This window comes from Maylandia zebra, linkage group LG22 (assembly GCF_041146795.1).
Source record: "Maylandia zebra isolate NMK-2024a linkage group LG22, Mzebra_GT3a, whole genome shotgun sequence".
NCBI lineage: Eukaryota > Metazoa > Chordata > Actinopteri > Cichliformes > Cichlidae > Maylandia > Maylandia zebra.
This window is the reverse complement of record NC_135187.1, coordinates 30,537,740-30,561,250: the sequence shown is the minus strand read 5'-3', so window position 1 is coordinate 30,561,250 and position 23,511 is coordinate 30,537,740. Positions and strand designations below refer to the sequence as shown.

The 23,511-nt window shown below is 40.3% G+C and overlaps 1 protein-coding gene and 1 long non-coding RNA gene across 3 annotated transcripts in view; one reads left to right on the top strand and one right to left on the bottom strand.

Moving 5' to 3' along the window:
- Positions 1 to 15,012, top strand: part of slc66a2 (solute carrier family 66 member 2) — a 41,117-nt gene extending 26,105 nt beyond the window's left edge. For both annotated transcript variants that reach the window (XM_004563696.2, XM_004563697.2), the window contains one exon: positions 10,802 to 15,012. In XM_004563696.2, the coding sequence (XP_004563753.1) occupies positions 10,802 to 11,012 (211 nt within the window). In that variant the 3' untranslated portion in view covers positions 11,013 to 15,012. The remainder of the gene's footprint in view (positions 1 to 10,801) is intronic.
- Positions 15,013 to 15,020: 8 nt separating this feature from the next.
- LOC143414509 (uncharacterized) lies at positions 15,021 to 16,493 on the bottom strand. The gene is made up of 3 exons (XR_013095123.1): positions 16,365 to 16,493; positions 15,641 to 15,770; positions 15,021 to 15,190 (listed from the first exon to the last, which is right to left on the bottom strand). It is a non-coding gene; the product is annotated as an uncharacterized LOC143414509 (long non-coding RNA).
- Positions 16,494 to 23,511: the final 7,018 nt, after the last annotated feature.

Here is a 23,511-nt window from a genome sequence, read left to right as displayed (position 1 = left end):
TTCCCAGTCTGGTGCAGGTCTACAATACTTTTCCTGGTGTCCTTCGAAAGCTCTTTGGTCTTGGCCATGGCGGAGTTTGGAGTCTGACTGTTTGAGGCTGTGGACAGGTGTCTTTTATACAGATGATGAGTTCAAACAGGTGCCATTCATACAGGTAATGAGTGGGGGACAGAAAAGCTTCTTAAAGAAGACGTTACAGGTCTGTGAGAGCCAGAGATTTTCCATGTTTGAGGTGACCAAATATTTATTTTCCACCCTAATTTACGAATAAATTCTTTACAAATCCTACCATGTGGATTCATGGATTTTTTTTTTCACATTCTGTCTCTCACAGTTGAAGTGTACCTCTGGTGCAAATTACTGACCTCTGTCATCATTTTAAGTGGGGGAACTTGCACAATCGGTGGCTGACTAAATACTTTTTTGCCCCACTGTATATAGCACAAAATCACAACAATGATCTCCTGCAGGCACTTTATACTGGTATAGATGCTACAACAATACAATTCCAAGCATCATAAGAAACGAAATCTCATTTTGACCATCGAGATCATGGAGTGTATCATAGTTTCAGTAACAACGCTGGCAGTATTTAACATCAGTGATGTAGAGTAAACAAAAAGCACTGGTGCCCAGGATGTTGTTCTCACTAGAGAAAACTTCAAAAAGTGCATTTTGGTAAACTTTCAAGGTTATATAACTATGTGGGAAACCAGATTATAGGATATGAAAGGTCTCTGCTTTTAGACCAGGCCATATGGCCATATATGATTCTTACTCTGTTAAAAGAATCTATTTATTTGAAAGTTTTACTAACACCAGAAATCAGTATAACTAATTGCTTGTTTGTGTGGGACCAATGGTTATATTAAAGCTTTTTCCACTATTTAGCAGAATTCAATTATTAGTATAAAATATAAACCTGCTAATAAATTGAGATCATATAGATTAAGCTATATGAAGCAGGGGGAAATTGTCAGTGATACAGTCTCATTAGTTCTCAAATGATAAACACAGTGTAGTCCCTGTATCTCTGTTATCCATAGAGTTAGTTCAAATATAGCCAAAAGAACTCCAGCCCCCAGTCTGTGAGAACATGAAGCTTCCTGTTAGTTCTGCTTTTTCTTTTGTTACCCTACTGCACAGTCTGAAGCTAAATCTTCCCCAAAAGGAGGACATTGTCATTTCCAGTCCTGTTTATTGTTTGTCCTCTCCTTCCCGTGAGCACAACCTGTTGAGTCTGGCAGGCTGTTGCTAGGTTACTTACCTCAGCCAACAATCAAGGGGTGTGTGTGTGTGTGTGTGTGTGTGTGTGTGTGTGTGTGTGTGTGTGTGTGTGTGTGTGTGTGTGTGTGTGTGTGTGTGTGTGTGTGTGTGTGTGTGTGTGTGTGTGTGTGTGTGTGTGTGTGATATGAAGCAAAAATCTATAAAGGGAAGGATGTTGTGTTTCAATTTACAATTTTCAAGGTTAGAACTCGGCTGCAGTGTTACTATCAGGTTTGTTCTTGTGTTCGGGGTATGTGTAGTTAAGAGGAAGTAAGAAATGCACTAGGGCTGCCACGATTTGTCGACTAGTCACGATTACGTCGACTATCAAAATCGTCGACGACTGATTTAATAGTCGACGCGTCGTTTGAAGCTTTGTAAGATCACAAAAGACGCAGGAATAAGTGGCAGGATTTAAGAGTGTAATAACGGACTGAAACAGAAGATGGCAGCATTGCATGTACAAGGATGTCAGCTACCGTTAAACCCTGAAGAAGAAGAAGCTGTGTCCCAGAATTCATAGCGCGGCCCAGCGCAGTTTCCAACAATGGCGGCAGTTAGTTAGTTTTAATGTTACTCTTATTATTCTTTCTGGGTCACAAAATAAACGTTTAACATATTTTCAGGCGAGAATGTAGCTGTGTAAACCTCAAATATCTGCTCAGTTTATCAGGACACCACATATTTTCAAAAGCGCTCCGACGTTTTCGGAGATGTCTGTTACCCACTAGCTCGTTAGCGAGCCGGGGGCTAGGCTCACTAGCGCCGTGAGAACACCGGACTCCCCGCAAATCGTTTTCAAACCCACCGCCGTCTTTCGCTACTCAGGTTAAATATATATGAGTCACTTAGATAACTTAAAATGTTATTGTTTGGCTTTTTTTTTTGTATTTTATTTGTTCCTGAGTAAATCAGTTTGTCTGAGATTAAAGTTATAGTTTTTACACAGCTGAATAAACGTCAAGCAGACAGCTGATTATCAGAAGTGTGAGATGCTCCAGAATATACTCCAGTGTCCTGTTATATTTTAGATAGCAAGGAGTTTATTAAACTTCACCGAAACAATCTGCAAATTTCATTAAAATTTAATAAACTATCATCTTGTCTTTATTTTTTGTTAGCACAGACCTTAAACACTTAAAGCTGTAAGCTAATGATAGTTATATAAGAGCAGATGCTGCTGGTGCAATAAGCTGTAGTTTTACGTCCAATGGATGATGATCTGATTAGTCGACTAATCGCAAAAATAATCGGTGACTAGTCGACTATCAAAATAATCGTTTGTGGCAGCCCTAAAATGCACACATGTAAACAAGAGAGCTACTTTCTGTAAGTGCCTGGAACTAAAAAGGAAAAAAAACATGTCCACATGGTAAAGGATAATGCTGACTTCCTCTCAATTAATGGCCCAGGCAGCAAGCTCCCACTCTGACTGTAGGTATATTTTAAGTTACACCACTTTCTAGTATTTATATATTCAGACTCACAGTAGTGCACGTCTCCACACTCCCCAGTAGGCAGTGGGTGGAGTTGAAGCGGGGTAGATATTGCTATGAATCATTTCAGATGTACTCAGCGTGTAGACATACACCATCGCTGCACCAGACAGGAGATAGCAAAGCTGTTTTGTTATCGTTGTTGTTGTTGTTGTTGTTGTTTTTAATCATGAAGGGAACTCGGGAAGACATGGCTCATGTCCATGAAGACAGATCTGAAACCATGTTAGTTATCTGTTTATTTACCCTCAGGTGTTATATTAACCTCATCAATCATAATCGTATGTTTCCCAGTATACATAACTTTAAGTTAAATGTCATTCTTTTAATTCGAATGCTAAACCAAATTTGTCATTGGCAGCCTCCAGTAGTTATGATTTTTTTTTTTTTTTATCATAAGGATAAAGTGAATGCTCCCCATCATCTTCGTCAGCCTCGGCTTTTATCAGCGAATGTTTATACTTCTTATTCCCTCCTGCAGCCAGCTGCTATTTGCTAAAACTGAAAATTTCACTCTGACTGGGTTTTTTTGTTTGTTTGTTTGTTTGTTTTGGGGGGGGGGGGCTTTTTAGGGGCTAACACAACATTAATCACAACAGGTCTGCGTAAAAGAAAGCAAGTTTAAATTTTTGAGATATAAGTGTTTTTTGGGGGGTGGGGTTGCATAAATTTATTCTAAACAAAACCTCATTTTAATAAATGACATTATGATTAATATTTAATTTTAATTCAGTTTGTTATTGTTAATTATGAAATCCTAATTAATCAAAAATTAATAAAATCATGAATTAAGACATGCATAAATTTAAAACAGTCTGAATCTGGAGCTAATTTTCTCCTATGTTATTCTTTTAGGCAGCACGGTGGTTAGCACTGCTGCTGCACAGCAAGAAGTCTTTCTGTGTGGAGTTTGCATGTTCTCCCCGTGTTTGCGTTGGTTTTCTCCGGGTACTCCGGCTTCCTGCCACAGTCCAAAGACATCCAGTTAGTGGGGATAGGTTAATTGGAAACTCTAAATTTCCCGTAGGTGTGAGTGCAAATGGTTGTCTGTCTGTATGTGTTAGCCCTGCAGCAGACTGGCGACCTCTCCAGGGTCCAGGACCCTGAAAAGGATAAGCGGAAGAGAATGGCTGGATGGTTATTCTTTTATTCATTGTACTCTAGAATTTATAACCATTTATTTTTTTTATTTATAATATAAAACACAGTGTTCAGTTCTTATTAGTGTTCTCGGAAAGTGGAGTATTTGCTTACATAATATACATAATTGGCTTTTTAATCCATTTTCTGACATTTAATTCTAGAAAGTGACAGAAGATATGTTAATACGAGTTTAAGTGCTGCTTAATAGATCATTTAGATGTTTTCTTGAATCATGTGGGTGCCACTGGTCTTGGAACCAAGTGAAACTATCTCAGCCAGTCTACAATAAATATTTGTGAAGGCAGATACTTTAAGGAGGACATTAGGCCGGATTAAAGGGGTGTTTGTGGCATGTGTATCCTGTGTTTTGAGGGGGGCTGTGGTAACAGTTTTCAAGCTGCTGCTATTATTAGATGGTACATACTGATGCTGACCAGCCCACCATTAAACAAATAAAACACAACAACACATACAGGCTCACACAAACATAAAACACAGAAATGGGACATCCAGACAGCCAACTGCAGCCTTATAAGGTTTGTGATTTTGAGCTGCATCCCAGTATGCTAGATAACGGTGCCAGAGCCATATTTAGCCTGCAGGCTGCTGTCTGCACACACTGCCACGTGCCTTGGGTAGATCTGAACTGACTGCTGATGCAGCCAGGCCATCACCTGTGGTCTGGTGCATGGCACCGCTTGTGTGTAGCAGGGCTGTCAGGCAGAGCTTCGGATCACCGCAGCTGCAGGATCCTCAGATCATTCGTCCAACACGAAATCTCTCCATCTGATCCATCACTCGGGGTCCTGCTTTCTCTTTCTTGGATGATTAAATGATAATGGGATTGTTTCTTTTCAATCCTTCAGGGTTACAGCTCTTTTGAGAATGAACTGTTGATCTAAAGTCATATTTTTGTAAATAAATGTATGAATGAACAACCAGACAGCGAAGACCACAAAGAACAGCAAAATGATACAATCTTGAGCATCGTTATTTAAAGAAAATTAGTAAATTAGTAGTTAGTTGTGTAAAATGGTATGCGGGCCTTCATAAACCATCTTCTGATTGAATTTTGTCTTTAATGGCACTTAAATATCAGCAGATAGTCTAATCTTTGCTTTTAATAATAATAATGGATTGCATTTATATAGCGCTTTTCAAGACCCTCAAAGCACTTTACAATTCTGCTATTCATTCACTCTCACATTCACACACTGGTGGAGGCAGCTACAGTTGTAGCCACAGCTGCCCTGTGATAGAACTTGGCATATTTGCTCGACTCAGCATTTAAGTTGAATAGAAATAGTATTTTCTTAATGTTTGGATTAAAACTTGATGGAATGACCCCACTGTTTTTGTTTTGTCTTGTAAAAATGCAAAAGTTCTAAGTTCAGCTGAGAGAAGTACTGGGCTTTGACAGTATAACTTTGTAAGAGTGAGTCAATATAGAATCCAAATGAAAAATCTCATAGGCCTAGCTGTACATCTGTAAGCCACTTGGCAACCCGCCATCGGAAAAGCTCCTCCTGTAATGCTACAGCTCTGTTGTCACTGCTACTCTGTTCATCATAGTCAATTTGTTAATGGTTTTTTGCCTCCAGGTTTCCACAGTTTCATATCCTTGCCTTATGCTTTTTACAAATTTGTGCCAGACAGTGAATTGAAATTACATTGTGTGAGTGAAGCACAAAAAAGAAATGTGCTAAAAATAGATGGACAACAGATCCTCTGTTTTAACATAAACCTTATAACTTTATACTAGTTTACTGTATACATCATATTGTGGAACTGAAATATGCTTTTCTGATTAGCTGTTGATGTCAGCACGCTGTGCTCTGGGCTGAAATGGCAGAAGTGGAGAACTACTGTGGCGCTGAACCAGACAGTTTCTACCCTGGCCTCTGCATGTGCTGGGTTTGTGCTTTGTCCCAAGAAATGGCAAATAGCACAGCTGAGGTTGAAGCGTGTGCCTGATGTATTTATAGGCTTTTTAAACAAAGATGAATGAATTGGCACAGAACTGCTAGCATTGTAAAACTGCGTTTTAGAAAAACACACTTTCATTGACAAGGAAAGATAAATCAAGTTTTGTCCATTGGAAGGCAGTGGAAGTTTGTCTTAAATGTGACTCTCAGTATAAACAAATAAAACAGTAAAAAAAATTCTGAGAAAAGTCAGAATTATGACTTTAATCTCAGAATAATGACTTTTTCCTCAGAATTATTTTTTCTCAGAATTCTGAGAAAAAATAAGCTGTAGAAAAACTTGATGCTTTTCTACAGCTTATAACTACTCTGTTTACAGTCTTTGCTGGTTTTATTGGTGCACCATGTTGAAAATGGATACAAATAAACAGACAGTTTGTACTTAGCCAGTGTTACCATACCATGCATCTGCAACCCAGTGTAGAAACTGTGTGGTCAGTGCAGCTTATACTTCTCCACTGCTGCCATTTGAGCCCAGAGCTCAGTTGGCACTCTCCGCCCCTCATTTGTCTCAGAGAAGGTGACAGATAAGTAGCCAGACACCCTCTCCCCACAGCCCTGCCTTTGCCACATCTTATTAGAGAACCACCAAAGGAACTGGTCAAACAAGAATCCTCCCTCTCTTATCTTTACATCCAGATTCAGCACCATAACTAAGACAGCAGCCACTGAGGGAGGTGTGGGTGGTGGGGTTTTTTGGGGGATGTTTGGAGGGGGTTGTTTTCACAGTGCTAACAAGCTCCTCGTGGAGAAAGAGCGGTGTGAGGACAGCAGGTATAGGGAATGCAAATACAAACGGGTATAGAGAGTTGATGGGAGGCTGAATGGATGAGGAGAGAGACATGCTTAAAAAAATGGAGAAAACGATGCCAGTGCAAACATTTTGAAAAGATTCAGGGAAGGAGCTGGAGAAATGTTAGAAAGGAGTGTAAGAAAAATGACAAAATCTGCAACAAAAAAACCCAACAAAAAAAATCGTCTTAAAAATACATAAGTCTAAGGTGAGGTTGGCGATATAAATAATGCAAGAAGGGATTTGGCTCCAAAGCTTTGCCCCAGTGTGGCTAAAGTGCACACAGTTGGGGTGACAAGCCACTCCTCCACCCCATTCCCTTTTACATTTGTTAAGCGGCTTATAGAAAGGCAGGAAATCTGCTAACACAACGATTCATTGTTTCTTCTTTATCTTCATATCACCATGATTCACCTGCTGCAGTAATCAAAGCATCACACTGCGACATGTTTAATCAGGATGCTCTATCAGAGGATCCGCGGGGCACTGGGAACTGCAACTAAATGTACTTTACTTTCTTAGTGGAACATTCATATCAGACGGTGAAATATGCCCTGAACATCAGCCACAGGTCAAATGTTTCTGGGTTTTTTCATAACGTTCACAGTAAGCACACTGCACTTTATTGCTGTTGTGTAACCTAATGGAGACCGTATTTTATAAAATCAGCATCGTGTTGAATTCAGTAAGACTAATGCGGTGAAAGTGTTTTGTTGAGATCACAGACGACTAAGACAGAGTTGTTTTCCCTGGACTGTGGAAAGGTGTAACCAGTTTAGTGTACAACACATCAAAGCTACTTCAAGGTTTGACATCTTGTACATACCTTTTTTGTAATGAGTTATCTATTCTGCCCATTTTCACCCAGAGAAATGCCCTCACTGGATATTTTGTCTTTTTCAGACCACTCTCTGTAAACCTTTGAAATGGTTAAATATATGAATCCCATACAGGACAACAAAGACATAGATTTAGTGTCTGCTTTCCAGAATATCAATAAGAAGTTTTTCAGAATTATAGCTATTATTTGATTAACAAAAATAAAAGCTGGTCAACACTTAAGTTTAATGGTTCTCAGTTCTAGAATATGTGAACGCTGATTCTAGGGGAACGATGTCACAGAATTTTTTTAACATTGATGGAAACACGCTGTGTCCTGGCATTACACACTGAAGGCCAGTTTGGCTCTGTCTGATTCAGCTCAGTAGGTGACATTGATTGAATGCTCATTGGTAATCACATTCATTGCCTAGCAGTGTCAGGGAAGAAGAAAACCTGATTAGCTTTTACAAGTTGATAAAAGTAAAGGCAAGCAGCCTAATGAGTCACAGTCAGGAACTGAGTTCCAGCCATCAATCCATCCTGATGCTTAACTGGGTCTGGATCGCAGGGAAGCAGTCTAAGCGGGAGCATCCTTAGTCCCTCTGCCTAACCGGTCCTCCAAGAGGGACACAAGCTGCCCAAGAAAGAAGGAAAAAGAGCGTTATCTGTCCAGCATGTGCTCTGTGTGTCCCGGAGCCACTTCTGGTAGAGAGCGATCCAGGACAGTCACCTAGAGGCTTTCTAGTCTGATGTCCAAACATTATTTTGGTCACTACCCAGATGAGGGCAGAAATGTGAAAAGCAAAAAGGTAGTGCACTACAGATCAAATACAAGGCTAATACCACAAAATACCACAAAAGGAAATGCTTTCTTCTACTTTTTCACAGTTTTTAAATCTCAGATAAACATATCTCCAGACCCGGGCAATAAAACTCATATCCAGCAGTATCTCACAGAGTCAGATACCACTGGATATATACCAGCCCTTCAAATTCAGGGTAGCAGTTGCCTCAGTGGCAGAAAAAAAGATATCTGCAAAGCTCATTCAAATAGTGCTGACCAACCAAGCTAACACGCTTGAGTGAAAGGATTTCAGATATCGCAGCATGTGTTCACATTGTTGTAGGCTGGTAGCTTTAGGAGGCTCATCTGACAAGACCTCCTTCTGTACGTCTATGAGTGGATTGTGGGCACACTGCTGGTTCAGTCCTTTCTTTGTCTGCATTGCCTGTGTGTATTTCTGCCTCAAACAAATAATAAAAAAAAAATGCAACAAGCAAACTAAAAACAGATTCGAGTGTACCTGAGCTCTGCAGAAGGCGATGGATTTGTTGATGCTGTCATAAAAGAGAGCGGGAAACACCCATAACCACCAAGCCAAACTTTTCAGAGAGCTTTACAAGCAATTTTGAACTGATGTCCTCGCATTACTTGATACGCAGCTGTACATTGTGTTTTTCTATCTTGGGAGAGGATAACATGTATGAGAAAGTGTGTTTTCAGACCCCAGGCCTTTGTTCTTTTTTCGCTGACTCTTGTTTGGCTTCCCTTTCCATCTCATTAGTTGAGTTCACAGTGCTTTCCAGTGCCAGTGAGAGGATGATGATTATGCTTAGAGGAACTTTGGCTCTTCCAAGTCATGTGGGCGCTCATCTCCAGTCACTTGTAGAGCGATAACTGCATAATTCATGTCTGGATTGTCTCACGTGCACTCTGTGAACAGCTCGGTATGAACCGGAAGCAGAATTTTATAGTTAGAAATGTGCCACAGGATGCAAAGTTAATAAGAAGCATGCAACCTGAAGAGATTCATTACTTCAATTTACCCTGGTACTTATTGTGTCATATTTCCTATTTCTTTGCTGCCTGCATCTCTCAGACCTCGTGTCCTGCTGTCATTAACATGTGGTTTTGGTGACCAAATGGAGTAAAAAAAAAATCAGTCCAAATAGAAATGAAGCCAGGATGCATTAAAGGTCTGGTCAAAATGCTAATGTGGAAGTTGATGTGCGGACAGGCCCTAAGTGTTCAATATGAGAACAAATTATTCCATCAGTAATTTGGTTTCCTCTGTAACAGCAGTCTACAACTCATTAATACTAAACAGTTTCATTTTGCACATATTCTTCAGGATTCTATTTTTATTTCCTAATGACATTTTTTGCCATTGTTGTTTTTGCAACAACCATGTTGATGCAATAACAGTATTATGGAAAAAAAGTCTCTCATTTCTTTATTCTTTCTTTGGATGATGGGAAATGGGTGCAGCTATTTACTGAAATATGTGCAACGATATATGGAAATACCGCATAGAAGGCAAAAAGAGTTTATACAATTCTAATGAGCCTAAACGTCAATATTTGGTATGACCTTCTTCATTCCTCAACACAGACTGAACTGTTTTATTAATTTACGTAGTCTTCTGGAATAGTTCTCCAGGCTTTTTGAAATACATTGAAAGTTTTCCTTCGGATGTAGATTATTCCAATCTCTGTCAAGATGATCCCACACTGCTATTGGGGTCCAGGCTCTGGGGGATGAGAGTCCATGACCGATAGTGTTTAATTTTGAGTTATTATATCCGGGTATGTTTTTACTGCACTGGCAGTATGTTTGGGATCATTGTCATGCTTAAAAACCAAAGCCTTTGCTAATCAGATACTTTCCAGATGATATTAATTGGTGGATCAAACTCTGGTAGTACTTTTATGCATTTCAATTCCATCAATTCTGATAAGATTGTCAACACTATTGGCAGAAAAACAGCCCAAACCATGACAGAGCCTCTACCGTGCTCTACAGATGTCTTTAGGCACTGTTATACCTCCCTCCTGATATCCTCTGTACATACCTGCTCCCACCGATTTTCAGTGCAGTTCTTGTGTAGTTTGGCATACCTCAGCATTTTCTGTTTCCCTTTCTTAAGAGAATAGTCACTAACAGCATTTCTGATGCAGCACCCCTAGACACCTAGCCTGTTACTAATCGCTTTGCTTTTATTGAGAATTACCGCAACACGACTTTTAAAGTCTATTAATCATGTTTTAAATAGGAAGTAATGTATTAACCAACTTATACTAAAAAGAAAAACTGGACAAAGGCTGGTGAAGGCACGACAAAGCTCTACAACACTGTTGTCATGTTGTCAGAAGTGCTTGTTAGAAAAATAACATTGAAAATAATTTAAAGAAAATTAACTCCAGTAAATCTGGTAACAAAAGAATGATACAGAATGGTAGAGCTACAGTAATGGGCTACAATATTAACATTGTTTTCTCTTCTTGTTTCCATCAAGCATCAAGATGGTTCTGATGTGGACCAGTGGTGACACCTTTAAAACGGGGTACTTCCTCCTCACCCAGGCTCCGGTGCAGTTCTGGATTTGCGGCCTGCTGCAGGTCTTCGTGGACATCACCATCCTCTTCCAGGTTTACTACTACAGCCGCTACCCGCAGAAACCAGTGTCACACACAGTTTCTCACACCACCAGTGCCAAAGCCCTCTGAGAACATCGGCATAATCTCTGAGGACACTACAAAGCAGCAGCGAGGAAGGCCTTATCGAGGCACTGTGGAAATGTATAAACACACACGCACCAAAGCATCTTGAGATGATGTAGGCTGCTGCTCCCCCTCACCTCCTAGTATAAATGAAGACTCCAACGCACTCATAAATAAGGCAAAGATACACAGACACCAGGTGGTGGCAATGTCTCCAGTGATACCCGAAGGACACTTGTTACACACAACGTCAGCCTGTTTTATTTATTGTCCTCTTGACTTATCAAAGCGGCCCAATGCATGCTAATAGGAATGCAAACGTCTCTGAGAATACACCTTGAGTCATCCTGTGCATGTGGAGAATATTATGCACACACAGCACATGAACATCCAGCGTATGCAAACTGCAGATGCACGCACTGAAATCAGTGCTCAAGGAAAAGTGGACCAGCTTGTGTCGTCCTCAAGATGAATGTTGCTTGGAACTTCTGCCTTAAAGCACCCACATTTTCAACATGGATTGCTGCATTGCCAGTAATGTGTTACAAATCAATCAAAACAAAAAAAAAGAAATGTTAATATACAGCATTGCTGAATGTACATTTGTTGTTGTTTTTTCCCAACACAGTGGAGGAATGCCAGTCAGTCTCCTGCTTGTTGGGCGACATATGCTGTCATACTCAATCTTGCACGACAAAAATACAGAAAAGCAAAGTCACCAAATGAAGAAAACTCCTCACGTTTGGTCATGAATGTGAGTGGCCTTGAGACTAGCAAAAAGTTGAGCGACTTAGCCTTTGTAAGCAAATGCCAAGACTTTTATACTAAAGCCCTTGACGACATTTTATATATATTTCCATCATTTCCAAAACGTCCTAAATAAATGCTCAAAGATGTGTTAACATCATTAAACTTATCCTGCGAGCCTACAACTGCGCTTCATAAAGGTAAAGGAATAATTTAAGCTGCCAGCATGATGCAGCCAATTTTCTATGTGTGGGACTAGCAGCTGAATCATAGCTCGAGGCGCTAGTTTAGCTTCGCGTTCAGTCTGAACTCATCTTTATGATGACGACCGCATTTAAAGTCGCATCATGGGCTTAATTTAGTGATGTTTGCGGCTTCTGTTTCATTTTGAACATCATCCTACATTCATGCTATAACTGCAGGATAACAAGAAGCTGTTTTTCTGTCCTGAATTGGATCATGTTTTATTCTAAGGCCTCGTGACAGCTTTGCATTCACCACAATAGACTAGATTTTCTGTTTCTGTTGTGTTGCAAGCAAGTCTCGCCAACTGACGGCCAGAAGCTGAGCGCTCTAAAGCTTTTTCAAATTATATTATTTTTACATTTGCTTGCAGCTTGATGCCAATATTTCACTGAGACTTGTGTGACAAAAAACAAACAAGTGCACTCAGAAAGCGCAGCTCCCTCCGAAGAGCAAGGGCTAAAATGTTTTTATTACAATATGCTGACGTCAGCCTGTTACGGTATTGTTGTGAGGTGTTATAGTGAAAGAAATATGTGTGTTATACAGCTTTCTCCATGTCTTTTTATGTGATAAAGTATGATATGGTTTCAAGAAACTGGAATCTGGAGCGGGCACATCCTCTTACAGCACCACGTTCAAATTCATCAAGCTCTTTAGACCGATCCATTCTTTTACAAACATGTGTAAAAGCACACGGCGTGGATAGGTGTTTGATTTTATACACCTGTGGTAATGGCACTGAACACACTCGAATTCAAACGTTACTTTTGTCCATATCGTCTATCTTGCTGTGGCATTGAGATCCATCGATCTGCGCTAGACTGTGATTGTATAAAAAAGACAAACTTTGTTGAGTTTGATGATGACCACTATCAGGAGGCTGCTGCTAGAAATGCTCTGCTGCTGCTTGGTTCCTTCCTGAAATCAGAATCATGGATGCCCTAAAGTGGCTCGTGATGCTGTGCCACTCCTAATTGTACAATCATAATCCATAACATATCTAAAAACTGAGCTACATCAATCCCACATAGCAAAATTGGTATGGCCCAGATCTGGCCCACACAATGGGCTTACACATGGCCCACATACCGCAGAGAATGACGGCCCTTTGGTTTGCCAGAGGTGGCACACATGGGCCAGCACAAGGCCAGTTGCAGACACACTGGTGGTCCTGTGCCAAAGGGCCGTCATTCTTTGCGCTATGTTGGCCATGTGTAAGTTGTGTGCAGCCACAGGCCAGTTGCAGACACACTGTCAAGCCATGTAATAACAACATGTGCTGGAACATGGTAGCATGAAAAGAAATATGACAAAACTCTGTTCATACAGTGAATGGACTAATTCTGATATAGAGCTTTTCTACTTTCCCGGATTACTCATAGTGCTCTATACAACATGACGCATTCACTCTGCCATGACACCAGTTAGTCAGAAGTGCCAGCTTGATGCCGGATCCAGGGAAGACCTGTTTTCTATGAGCCTGGGCCACATACACCAAACCACAATCGGGCCAGATGTGGCATGCCATCACATAAATAGTGCCATCTACACCAGGCCTGGCCCATATCTGAATGACATACCACTTACTATGCCAGAAGTCAGCCAGCAGTGCCGGCTTGACACCAGATCTGGCCCAGAGCAGTGCCGGCTTGACACCAGATCTGGCCCAGACCTGTCTGCTATGTGGGATGATTTTAAGCCATTCTGAAATAAACCAACAATGACATAGAGCTTCATAGAGCCCCATTCATTCTAAATTATTTCACAAGTAGTCCCTATGAAACCAGAGCTCCCATGAATGGGAGTTCTCAGTGTTATTAGAATTTTTTCTTTTTTAAATGTTCGGGATTGACCAGTAAGTGTAAGTGCACAAACATCATTTCGCTCCTTACAGCAATAATAACGTTAAATACATTTTATGAAAAGGTTTTTATGCAGGACCAAGTCGATATGTTCTGTGAGCGGTGTTGTTCACAAAGCCCAAGCTGTAATAAACTGGAATTATGCCTTAAAGAGATGAACTTCACAGACTCACAGTTCAGAATTTGCTCAGCTAAGATCGTACCTCTTCCTCATATTGGCTGCAGAAAGCACTGACTGGCCAGTTTATCATTTATGACAAATCCAATAACATCCTTTAATATCCCCCCTGCTCATGACCCCACATCATTGTGAGGTCCTCTGTGAGGGCAGGTTCTACTCATCGTTTTGTCATATGAAATTCATTTCCTGTTAAACGCAGAGGCAGCCATATGATTTTTTTTCTTTGTGTTACTGTTGTTGTTTTGTCATTTCTCTCTGAGGAGGAATGCCAGACCATAAGGTGCACGACTGTCAGCCCTTCAGTGACCTGTGTACCACAGCAGACCTGTCCTCGTCTTCAAAAAGAACAAAACTGCAACAAAAATAAATCTTTGTGTTCTGCCGAGAAACGGCTATTCTCTGCTTCTTCTTTTTATAAACACGTTGGGTGAGAATCGGGTACTGAGGGATCGGTGGGGGTATTTTTTTATGTTTACATCTTTTTAGCTTACGTATTTATTTTGTCCTTTTTTATATTAACTCTTCAGGTGCCAGTGTAAGATTGCCTGTTCTCTGTCCCGACAGTGCTGAGCCCGAGTGTGTTGTGTGAGTTAATGTGAGATACCTGACAGGGTCCTGTTGTGCGAAACAAGATTAAACTGACCTCGGAGTTCCACTTCTGTGACTGTTTCACTGCACGTGATGATTTATCTTTGTTTGCTCCGTGTTTTGTATCTTTTTGCTCATTTGTCATGTGAACGTGTTTTCATGTTTTTGTTTGTTACTATACCAAAAATATCATTCTGTAAGTATGTTTATTATGTGTTTTTGTTTTTTTTACCCTAGTACAGCGATTTATGTCTCTATTTTTTTTATCCATTTTCCTTTTAAACTGGCCACACACCTGTAGTTCCTGAGGCTGTTTAAACCCACCCAGTATTGTCAAGCATTTAATGTGGCATTGTCCCCCAATAAAAAGGACTCAGACAAACTCTTGCGCCATGTCTTTACTTATTGTTTTTTTTCCCTTTTGATGGAGATGTTTTTGGGACTTGTGACAACATCCGTCGTTGCTCTGATCAACAGTGTCGCTCTGGCAGGCATCAGTTGTCAAAGGAGGTGTAAGCCCACCAGCCGTGGTCCTTCTTTGGGCTTTGGGCACATGCCATCTGAAGCAATAATAAAAACATAAATCGTAATGTGCTTGGCTTTCCACACGGAGCTCTCTGCAGGCACAGAGAGGAGGCACAACAAAGATAAGAGTCACCAAACAAAAAAGGATCAAAAAGATGGATTTGAAAAAATGTTTTCTAATCCAGATTCACATTCAAAATGTGTTCCTATTTATGCCTTTCACTGCACCACATATGTCTCTCATAGATTAGGCCTGATTCATGCACACACACATATGTATTGTATATATAAACTGAAATGACACATGGACCATAACTGACAGAAATGTGTTTGAAACTTATCTAATTTAAACTCAAAGGTCAGGACCTCATACACACAGGCCTGGAAATAAAATTCTTTGTTTTCAGTGCCTCTGGAATTTGAGTGAATGTGAGAGAAAGAGGCTTCCCTTTGTGATAAATACTGAAAACATACGAGGCACTCACTTTTGAAACTCCTCTAGGGCCTTGTGTTGTGAACGTTGTCGCATCAAACCTCTTCACAAGTGCACCGCTGCGTCAAACCGCCACAGACAGGTGGCTTCTTACCAGGGTACTCCTCTAAGATTCAGTTTATCTGCATGGAATGAATATATTTTAAATAAAGTGACTGCGCTGCTTCACAGAGAGCCACTCAAGAGCTTTTTGAATGTGAGTGGTGGTGTTCACAAGCAGCATGGCTATTGTTCAGTGCTGGAGATAACAATTGGCCCAGGTATTAGAATGCCTATAGAGCAGTAATAGGATATAAAGTGGGCCAATTATGGTTTCCTATACTGTTACAGTGGTAGATACTCATTTCAAACAAAATGACAAAAATTGAGGTTTGCCTACTGACAAGTTGTCCATATTAGCTGCAATCTCAACTGTCAGACTGCTTTAAAGGCACTGTTTCCAACCTTTTCTGTTCTATTAGACTATTAGCTATAGATTATAGTTTTTATAGATCTAAAATATGGATTGGACATCACTGTGACATCACCCATTAGTTTTGAAGCTTCTACTTTAGTGTTTTGACCACAGTCATGTCAAATTTTTTTGGACTGATGAAAGGTGGAATGCTAATTTATCAGTTAATGTTAGCTAGCTTGTTAGCAAGCTGTATTCTTGAACGGTATCAGTGCAGCACACAGAAAGCACCAGGCTAATAAAACATGAGAATTTTACTCACCAAAACTGAAGCCCAAATTTCTGGGATGGTCAGTTAACAAGACAATCGGTCATGTAGTAGCTCGTCCGCAATCGCTCTCAATTCACAGGTTATTACAACCAACTGGTTAAACTACAGGAATGTTTATGAGACATAAACCCCTGATTGACCTCTAATTTCCTACTTCTAATTTCAGACAAACCTGAGGATATTATGTTAAGCTTTATAGTTTGTCTTGCATATAAACACAACCATATCCATAATCACATACTGTGTATGCTACCATTGTATATAGTGTATTATCTTACTTATATTATATATGTATGTATTTTATTTTTATTTTTTTGTATTTTCCTTCTGATATCTGTACCTGAGCTGAGGTAACGCAAAAATTTCCCTGTCGTGGGATCAATAAAGTCTCATCTTATCTTATCTTATTACCTTGGCCTCCAGTAACACTGTGAGAAATATTGGAACCATTTTTAATGTGCATATCAAACTATGTAGGACTGCTTTCTTCAATTTACACAATATCTCTAAAAGTAGACACATCCTGTTTCAGAATGATCCCATAAAACTAGTGCATTTATAACGTCTTGCTGGACTACTGTAATTTATTATTATCAGGCTGTCCCAAAATTCCCTAAAAAGCCTTCAGCTGATCCAGAATCTTACAGTGAGTACAGACAGGGACAAGAAAGAGTATATTTTGCACATATTGGCTCCTCTTTGCTGGCCACCTGTTAAATCCAGAAACAACTTTAAAATCATTGTCCTAAATTAAAAAATCTTAAAGAGCTCATAGTACTGTATCACCCCAATAGAGGACTTTGCACCTCACACCACAGGCTTACTTGTGGTTCCTAGAGTATTTAAAAGTAAAATGGGAGGCAGAGCCTTCAGCCCTCACAAGAGGCCCCTCCAGCGCTGGGTGGGGGGGCCTTTTGTAAATTTTTGCCCCTGCCCCAACAGATTCTAGAATCACCAACTGGCTGCACTGTAAGACGAATAAATCCATTGAAAATGATGAACATGACCTCGCCATTGACCGTGAGCACACTATGAGTGACGACCCATTGGGTGATTATTGTGTGCAACTTTGATTAGAGCGATCCTTGAGACGTGTTGACTTTTGACCAGGATATTTCCTTCAACGCACATATTAAACAAATATGCAAGATTGCTTTCTTCCATTTGCGCAACATCTCTAAAGTTAGAAATATCCTGTCTCAGAGTGACGCTGAAAAACTAGTTCATGCATTTATTACTTCCAGGCTGGACTACTGTAATTCATTATTATCAGGATGTCCAAAAAACTCACTGAAAAGCCTTCAGCTAATCCAAAATGCTGCAGCAAGAGTCCTGACAGGGACTAGAAAGAGCGAGCATATTTCTCCTGTTTTGGCTTCCCTTCATTGGCTTCCTGTTAAAATGAATTCAAAATCCTGCTCCTCACATACAAGGTCTTAAATAATCAGGCCCCATCTTATCTTAATGACCTTGTAGTACCATATCACCCTATTAGAGCACTTCGCTCTCACTCTGCAGGGCTACTTGTTGTTCCTAGAGTATTTAAAAGTAGAATGGGAGGGAGAGCCTTCAGTTTTCAGGCCCCTCTTCTGTGGAACCAGCTTCCAGTTTGGATTCGGGAGACAGACACTATCTCTACTTTTAAGATTAGGCTTAAAACTTTCCTTTTTGCTAAAGCATATAGTTAGGGCTGGACCAGGTGACCCTGAATCCTCCCTTAGTTATGCTGCAATAGACGTAGGCTGCCGGGGGATTCCCATGATGCATTGAGTTTTTCCTTTCCAGTCACCTTTCTCACTCACTATGTATTAACAGACCTCTCTGCACTGAATCATATCTGTTATTAACCTCTGTCTCTCTTCCACAGCATGTCTTTATCCTGTCTTCCTTCTCTCACCCCAACCGGTCGCAGCAGATGGCCCCGCCCCTCCCTGAGCCTGGTTCTACTGGAGGTTTCTTCCTGTTAAAAGGGAGTTTTTCCTTCCCACTGTTGCCAAAGTGCTTGCTCATAGGGGTCATATGATTGTTGGGTTTTTCTCTGTATCTATGAAGCGCCTTGAGGCGACTTTTGTTGTGATTTGGCGCTATATAAATAAAATTGAATTGAATTGAATTGAATTGAATTGATTTGATCACGTCCCTACCTCCAGTATCCAGGTCAATGAGTTATGAAAAAATTCTGGGCTAATTGCAATATATACAATATCAACCGTGTTTAGAAGCAGCGGCGCCCACCAGCCAGGTGAGTGGCAGCCAATCAGAAGGAAGACAGACAGGAGCTGCTTGTTACTGCACTATGGCCTCACACAGTGGTCAGCGAGGTCCCATTGTGAAGCGTCAAGCTGAGTGTTTTCTGTTGCTTTCGTGGTGTTTTCAAAGCAGAGATGACATGCGAGGGGTGGATCTGAGTGAGAAACCAAGGGAGACTGCACATTCACAGGCTAATGACTTGTAAATCACACGGTAAACAGAGCAGAACAGAAGTTTATCTGCACATTTAATCCTGCCAAAATCTTAATAAAAGGAAAACAATTATAACAGTATGTAATTTTTCTACACGATATAGAAATGCTGCTGTAGTACATGAAATAAATCTGGACTCTGGGTTCAATTTGCAAGGAATAAACGTGTACAGAAAAAGTCCTGGTAGCTCGTTGTCCACACCCGTGATCATAAAACTGAAAGTTTCTAATTACACTATAGAAAATCTAGTTAAAAGTCAAAACTTTATATCTTCCTTCACATTTTTCAAAGCATTCAGGTGGGCCAGATTGGAGTCTTTCTCAGACTGAATCTGGCCCACGGGCCTTACATTTGACACCCCTGTCACAGAGCACCACGTTGGTTTTCCCAAGGACATCTAACCCTCTTTTTTGCCACAAGACTTATCCTCATACCTGGTTTGAGAGATGGAATCCAGCTGGACTGGAGCTAAAATTCCAAACAGAGTGCCTAAATCAACAATAGATGAAAACTGAATGAATTTATTATCAGTGACAGACCTGAAATGAAAACAAGAAGTCAAACCACAATCAAACCAGTCCTGATTCACGTACCTCGTGAGTATATCACATACAGCTCTGCAAGTTTGAGGAAGCACTTGTGTAATAAATTGTTTAAGCCTTTCACACGGGACTGTGTTCATTATCATTTTTATCACATTTTTGTCAGAGACTTCCTCAGGCTATGGATTTATGACTCAAAGCACAAACCCTTTTAAACTCAAACACACCATCTGCTCCTCATCAAAACTCTATTTCCATTGAAATATTATGTAGTAGTTTTAAGAGTGTTCCCTCTGTAGTATTTTCACACTTTTTAATGACATTTTTTAATCCAGTGACTGCAATCCAGGGCAAGCACGTCCTTGCAACCTGTACGGCCTTTTGCAAATACCTGAACCTAATTTGCACTTTCAAGCACGCTTGGACGCCTCCGGCTTGACAACAGTTTGGGAAAATGGTTTGCTGTTGTATCGCTTCAAAGTACCAGGCACTCGAGTGGGAGAAAATGAAGAAAATGAAGCATTGTTTGTGGAATTACATGAAATCATGTGAGGGTGTAGAAATTATTTACAATAGCTGTTACTGCTTTTTGAATGAAGCTTTCCCGGGATCTGTTGTTTAACTGCCTGAAGGTGGATGTTTAATACTTGTCAGAGTTAGTCAGCCTCTTTGAAGAGAAGAAAACTAGAATTTCTTTTGGGGAGTGCTTGCTCTCTAACAAACTTCATGTACTTATAAATACAGGTATCACTGGTGATACATTTTGTCACTTCTTCTCTTGAAAAAACACCAATCTTTGGTTCATAATCAGAGGCCTGTATTATCAGCCTCACATAATTTCAGGTTCAACTCTGGGTGGTCAGTTGTGAGAAAGGTGGCTAAAAACTTAATAGCTATAACCTCTTACTGGGATCCACTGCCATGGCAACTTCTGCTTCACACCTTGCATGCATCGGTTAACAGATTAATGTCGCCTACTAACCAATCATTTTTGTGGGAAAGAAGCATCGCCATTTGTAAAAGACGTCGTCTTCAAGTCTCACATAGAAAAGCACAGATCGGCACATAGTACAGTTGCACAAATAAAAATATTTTTACTTTATTATGTTTGTGTGATGTTCATTGGTGGATTAATTTATAATATTTAATACATTTAAAGAAATTAAATTGAGTTGTTGTCAAACAGCTAACAGATCATCTGCAGAGGAATGGTTTATTTGAAGAGTTTCAGTCAGGTTTCAGAGCTCATCACAGCACAGAAACAGCTTTATTGAAGGTTACAAATGATCTTCTTATGGCCTCTGACAGTGGACTCATCTCTGTGCTTGTCCTGCTAGACCTTAGTGCAGCATTCGATACTGTCGACCATAATATCCTATTAGAGCGATTAGAACATGCTGTAGGTATTACAGGTACTGCACTGCAGTGGTTTGTATCATATCTGTCTAATAGACTCCAGTTTGTGCATGTAAATGGAGAGTCCTCTTCACACACTGAGGTTAATTATGGAGTTCCACAGGGTTCAGTGCTAGGACCAATTCTGTTTACATTATACATGCTTCCCTTAGGCAGTATCATTAGAAGACATAGCATACATTTTCACTGCTATGCTGATGACACCCAGCTCTATCTGTCCATGAAGCCAGATAACACACACCAATTAGTTAAACTGCAGGAATGTCTTAAAGACATAAAGACCTGGATGGCCACTAACTTTCTGCTTCTTAATTCAGATAAAACTGAGGTTATTGTACTCGGCCCTGAAAAGCTTAGAAATATGGTATCTAACCAGATTCTTACTCTGGATGGCATTACCTTGGCCTCCAGTAACACTGTGAGGAACCTTGGAGTCATTTTTGACCAGGACATGTCCTTCAACGCACATATTAAACAAATATGTAAGACTGCTTTCTTCCATTTGCGCAACATCTCTAAAATTAGAAATATCCTGTCTCAGAGTGACGCTGAAAAACTAGTTCATGCATTTATTACTTCCAGGCTGGACTACTGTAATTCATTATTATCAGGATGTCCAAAAAACTCACTGAAAAGCCTTCAGCTAATCCAAAATGCTGCAGCAAGAGTCCTGACAGGGACTAGAAAGAGAGAGCATATTTCTCCTGTTTTGGCTTCCCTTCATTGGCTTCCTGTTAAATCCAGAATTGAATTCAAAATCCTGCTCCTCACATACAAGGTCTTAAATAATCAGGCCCCATCTTATCTTAATGACCTTGTAGTACCATATCACCCTATTAGAGCACTTCGCTCTCACTCTGCAGGGCTACTTGTTGTTCCTAGAGTATTTAAAAGTAGAATGGGAGGGAGAGCCTTCAGTTTTCAGGCCCCTCTTCTGTGGAACCAGCTTCCAGTTTGGATTCGGGAGACAGACACTATCTCTACTTTTAAGATTAGGCTTAAAACTTTCCTTTTTGCTAAAGCATATAGTTAGGGCTGGACCAGGTGACCCTGAATCCTCCCTTAGTTATGCTGCAATAGACGTAGGCTGCTGGGGGATTCCCATGATGCATTGAGTTTTTCCTTTCCAGTCACCTTTCTCACTCACTATGTATTAATAGACCTCTCTGCATTGAATCATATCTGCTATTAACCTCTGTCTCTCTTCCACAGCATTTCTTTATCCTGTCTTCCTTCTCTCACCCCAACCGGTCGCAGCAGATGGCCCGCCCCTCCCTGAGCCTGGTTCTGCCGGAGGTTTCTTCCTGTTAAAAGGGAGTTTTTCCTTCCCATTGTTGCCAAAGTGCTTGCTCATAGGGGTCATATGATTGTTGGGTTTTTCTCTGTATCTATGAAGCGCCTTGAGGCGACCTTTGTTGTGATTTGGCGCTATATAAATAAAATTGAATTGAATTGAATTGAATTGAGTTAGGCTCAAAATAGCAATATTAATTCATTTGAATTCAACTATATTTCTATAGCACGAAATCACACCAACAGTTGTGAGGCGCTTTATGTTGTAAGGTAAAGACCCTACAATAATACAGAGAAACCCCAAATCAGACCACCCCCTATGAGCAAACACTTGGTGACAGTGGGGAGGAAAAACTCCCTTTTAAAAGGAAGAAACCTCCGTCAGATCCAGGCTCAGGGAGGGGCAGGCATCTGCTACAACAGATTGGAGGGGGGGGGGGGGGGGGGGGGGGGGGGGTGATAATGGTAGCATCTGAAAGGATACAACCTTCATCTAGGGAGCAAATTAATTTAGAATTGAAAATGTAAGCTTTAATGAAATATGCAGTTATAATTAACTTCCTAGGACCTGGCGTCCACATATGTGGACATCACATTTTGGGTTATTTAGACCAAGTGATATCCACTTACGAGGATGTTATACTGCTACTGTTCTATCGAAATTTTAAACGAATATCCTCACATGTGGCTCTCAATCAGGTAAAAAAAAAAAAATCTGGTAATTCTTTATTTTTATATTCATCGGGTCCCAATATGCCCAAATATCAAGAGAAATTAAAAATGCATGCTGTGGAAGAGTTCAGGTCTTAGGAGGTTAATCTGAGATCTTGCTGTGCTGTAATGATGAGTTCGTGATACTGGTAAGCCCATTGACTGACCCAGTCGCCCCTTTTCCAGCCAGCTTTTCTCCCTATGTGTGTTTCTCCCGCTGTGAGTTATGTTCACACATTTTTATATTTATATTTCAGTTCTCTTCCTACTACACACACACACACACACACACACGCACACACACGCACACACACATTGCTTCTTTGAAAGCCACTTTGCTGCCAGTAGACCTGTCCATGTTTGTCACAGGTCAACAAGACCTTCTTCACGTGAATGCTTTTGTGGATAGATTGGGAGACCCTGGGTGGACATCTTCATGTGTCAGTGTTAGAGTAAGTTAATTGAAAAACTATCCTTCATATGGACAAAAAATTGTGTCCAAAAGTTGTTTGTTTTTGTTTCTTTCTTTTTTACTATAACGGCAGCTATTATAATCTGAGCTAAACATTAGTATCTTTAATAAACAAATACACAGGGAACTATACTCAGCTAGCAACAACCAAAAAAACCTTTGAAGGATAATAAAAAGTCTCGAGTTTTTTTTCCAGATCTTTCAGATATATGATTAGAATGTATATTTGTCTAGATTCCAA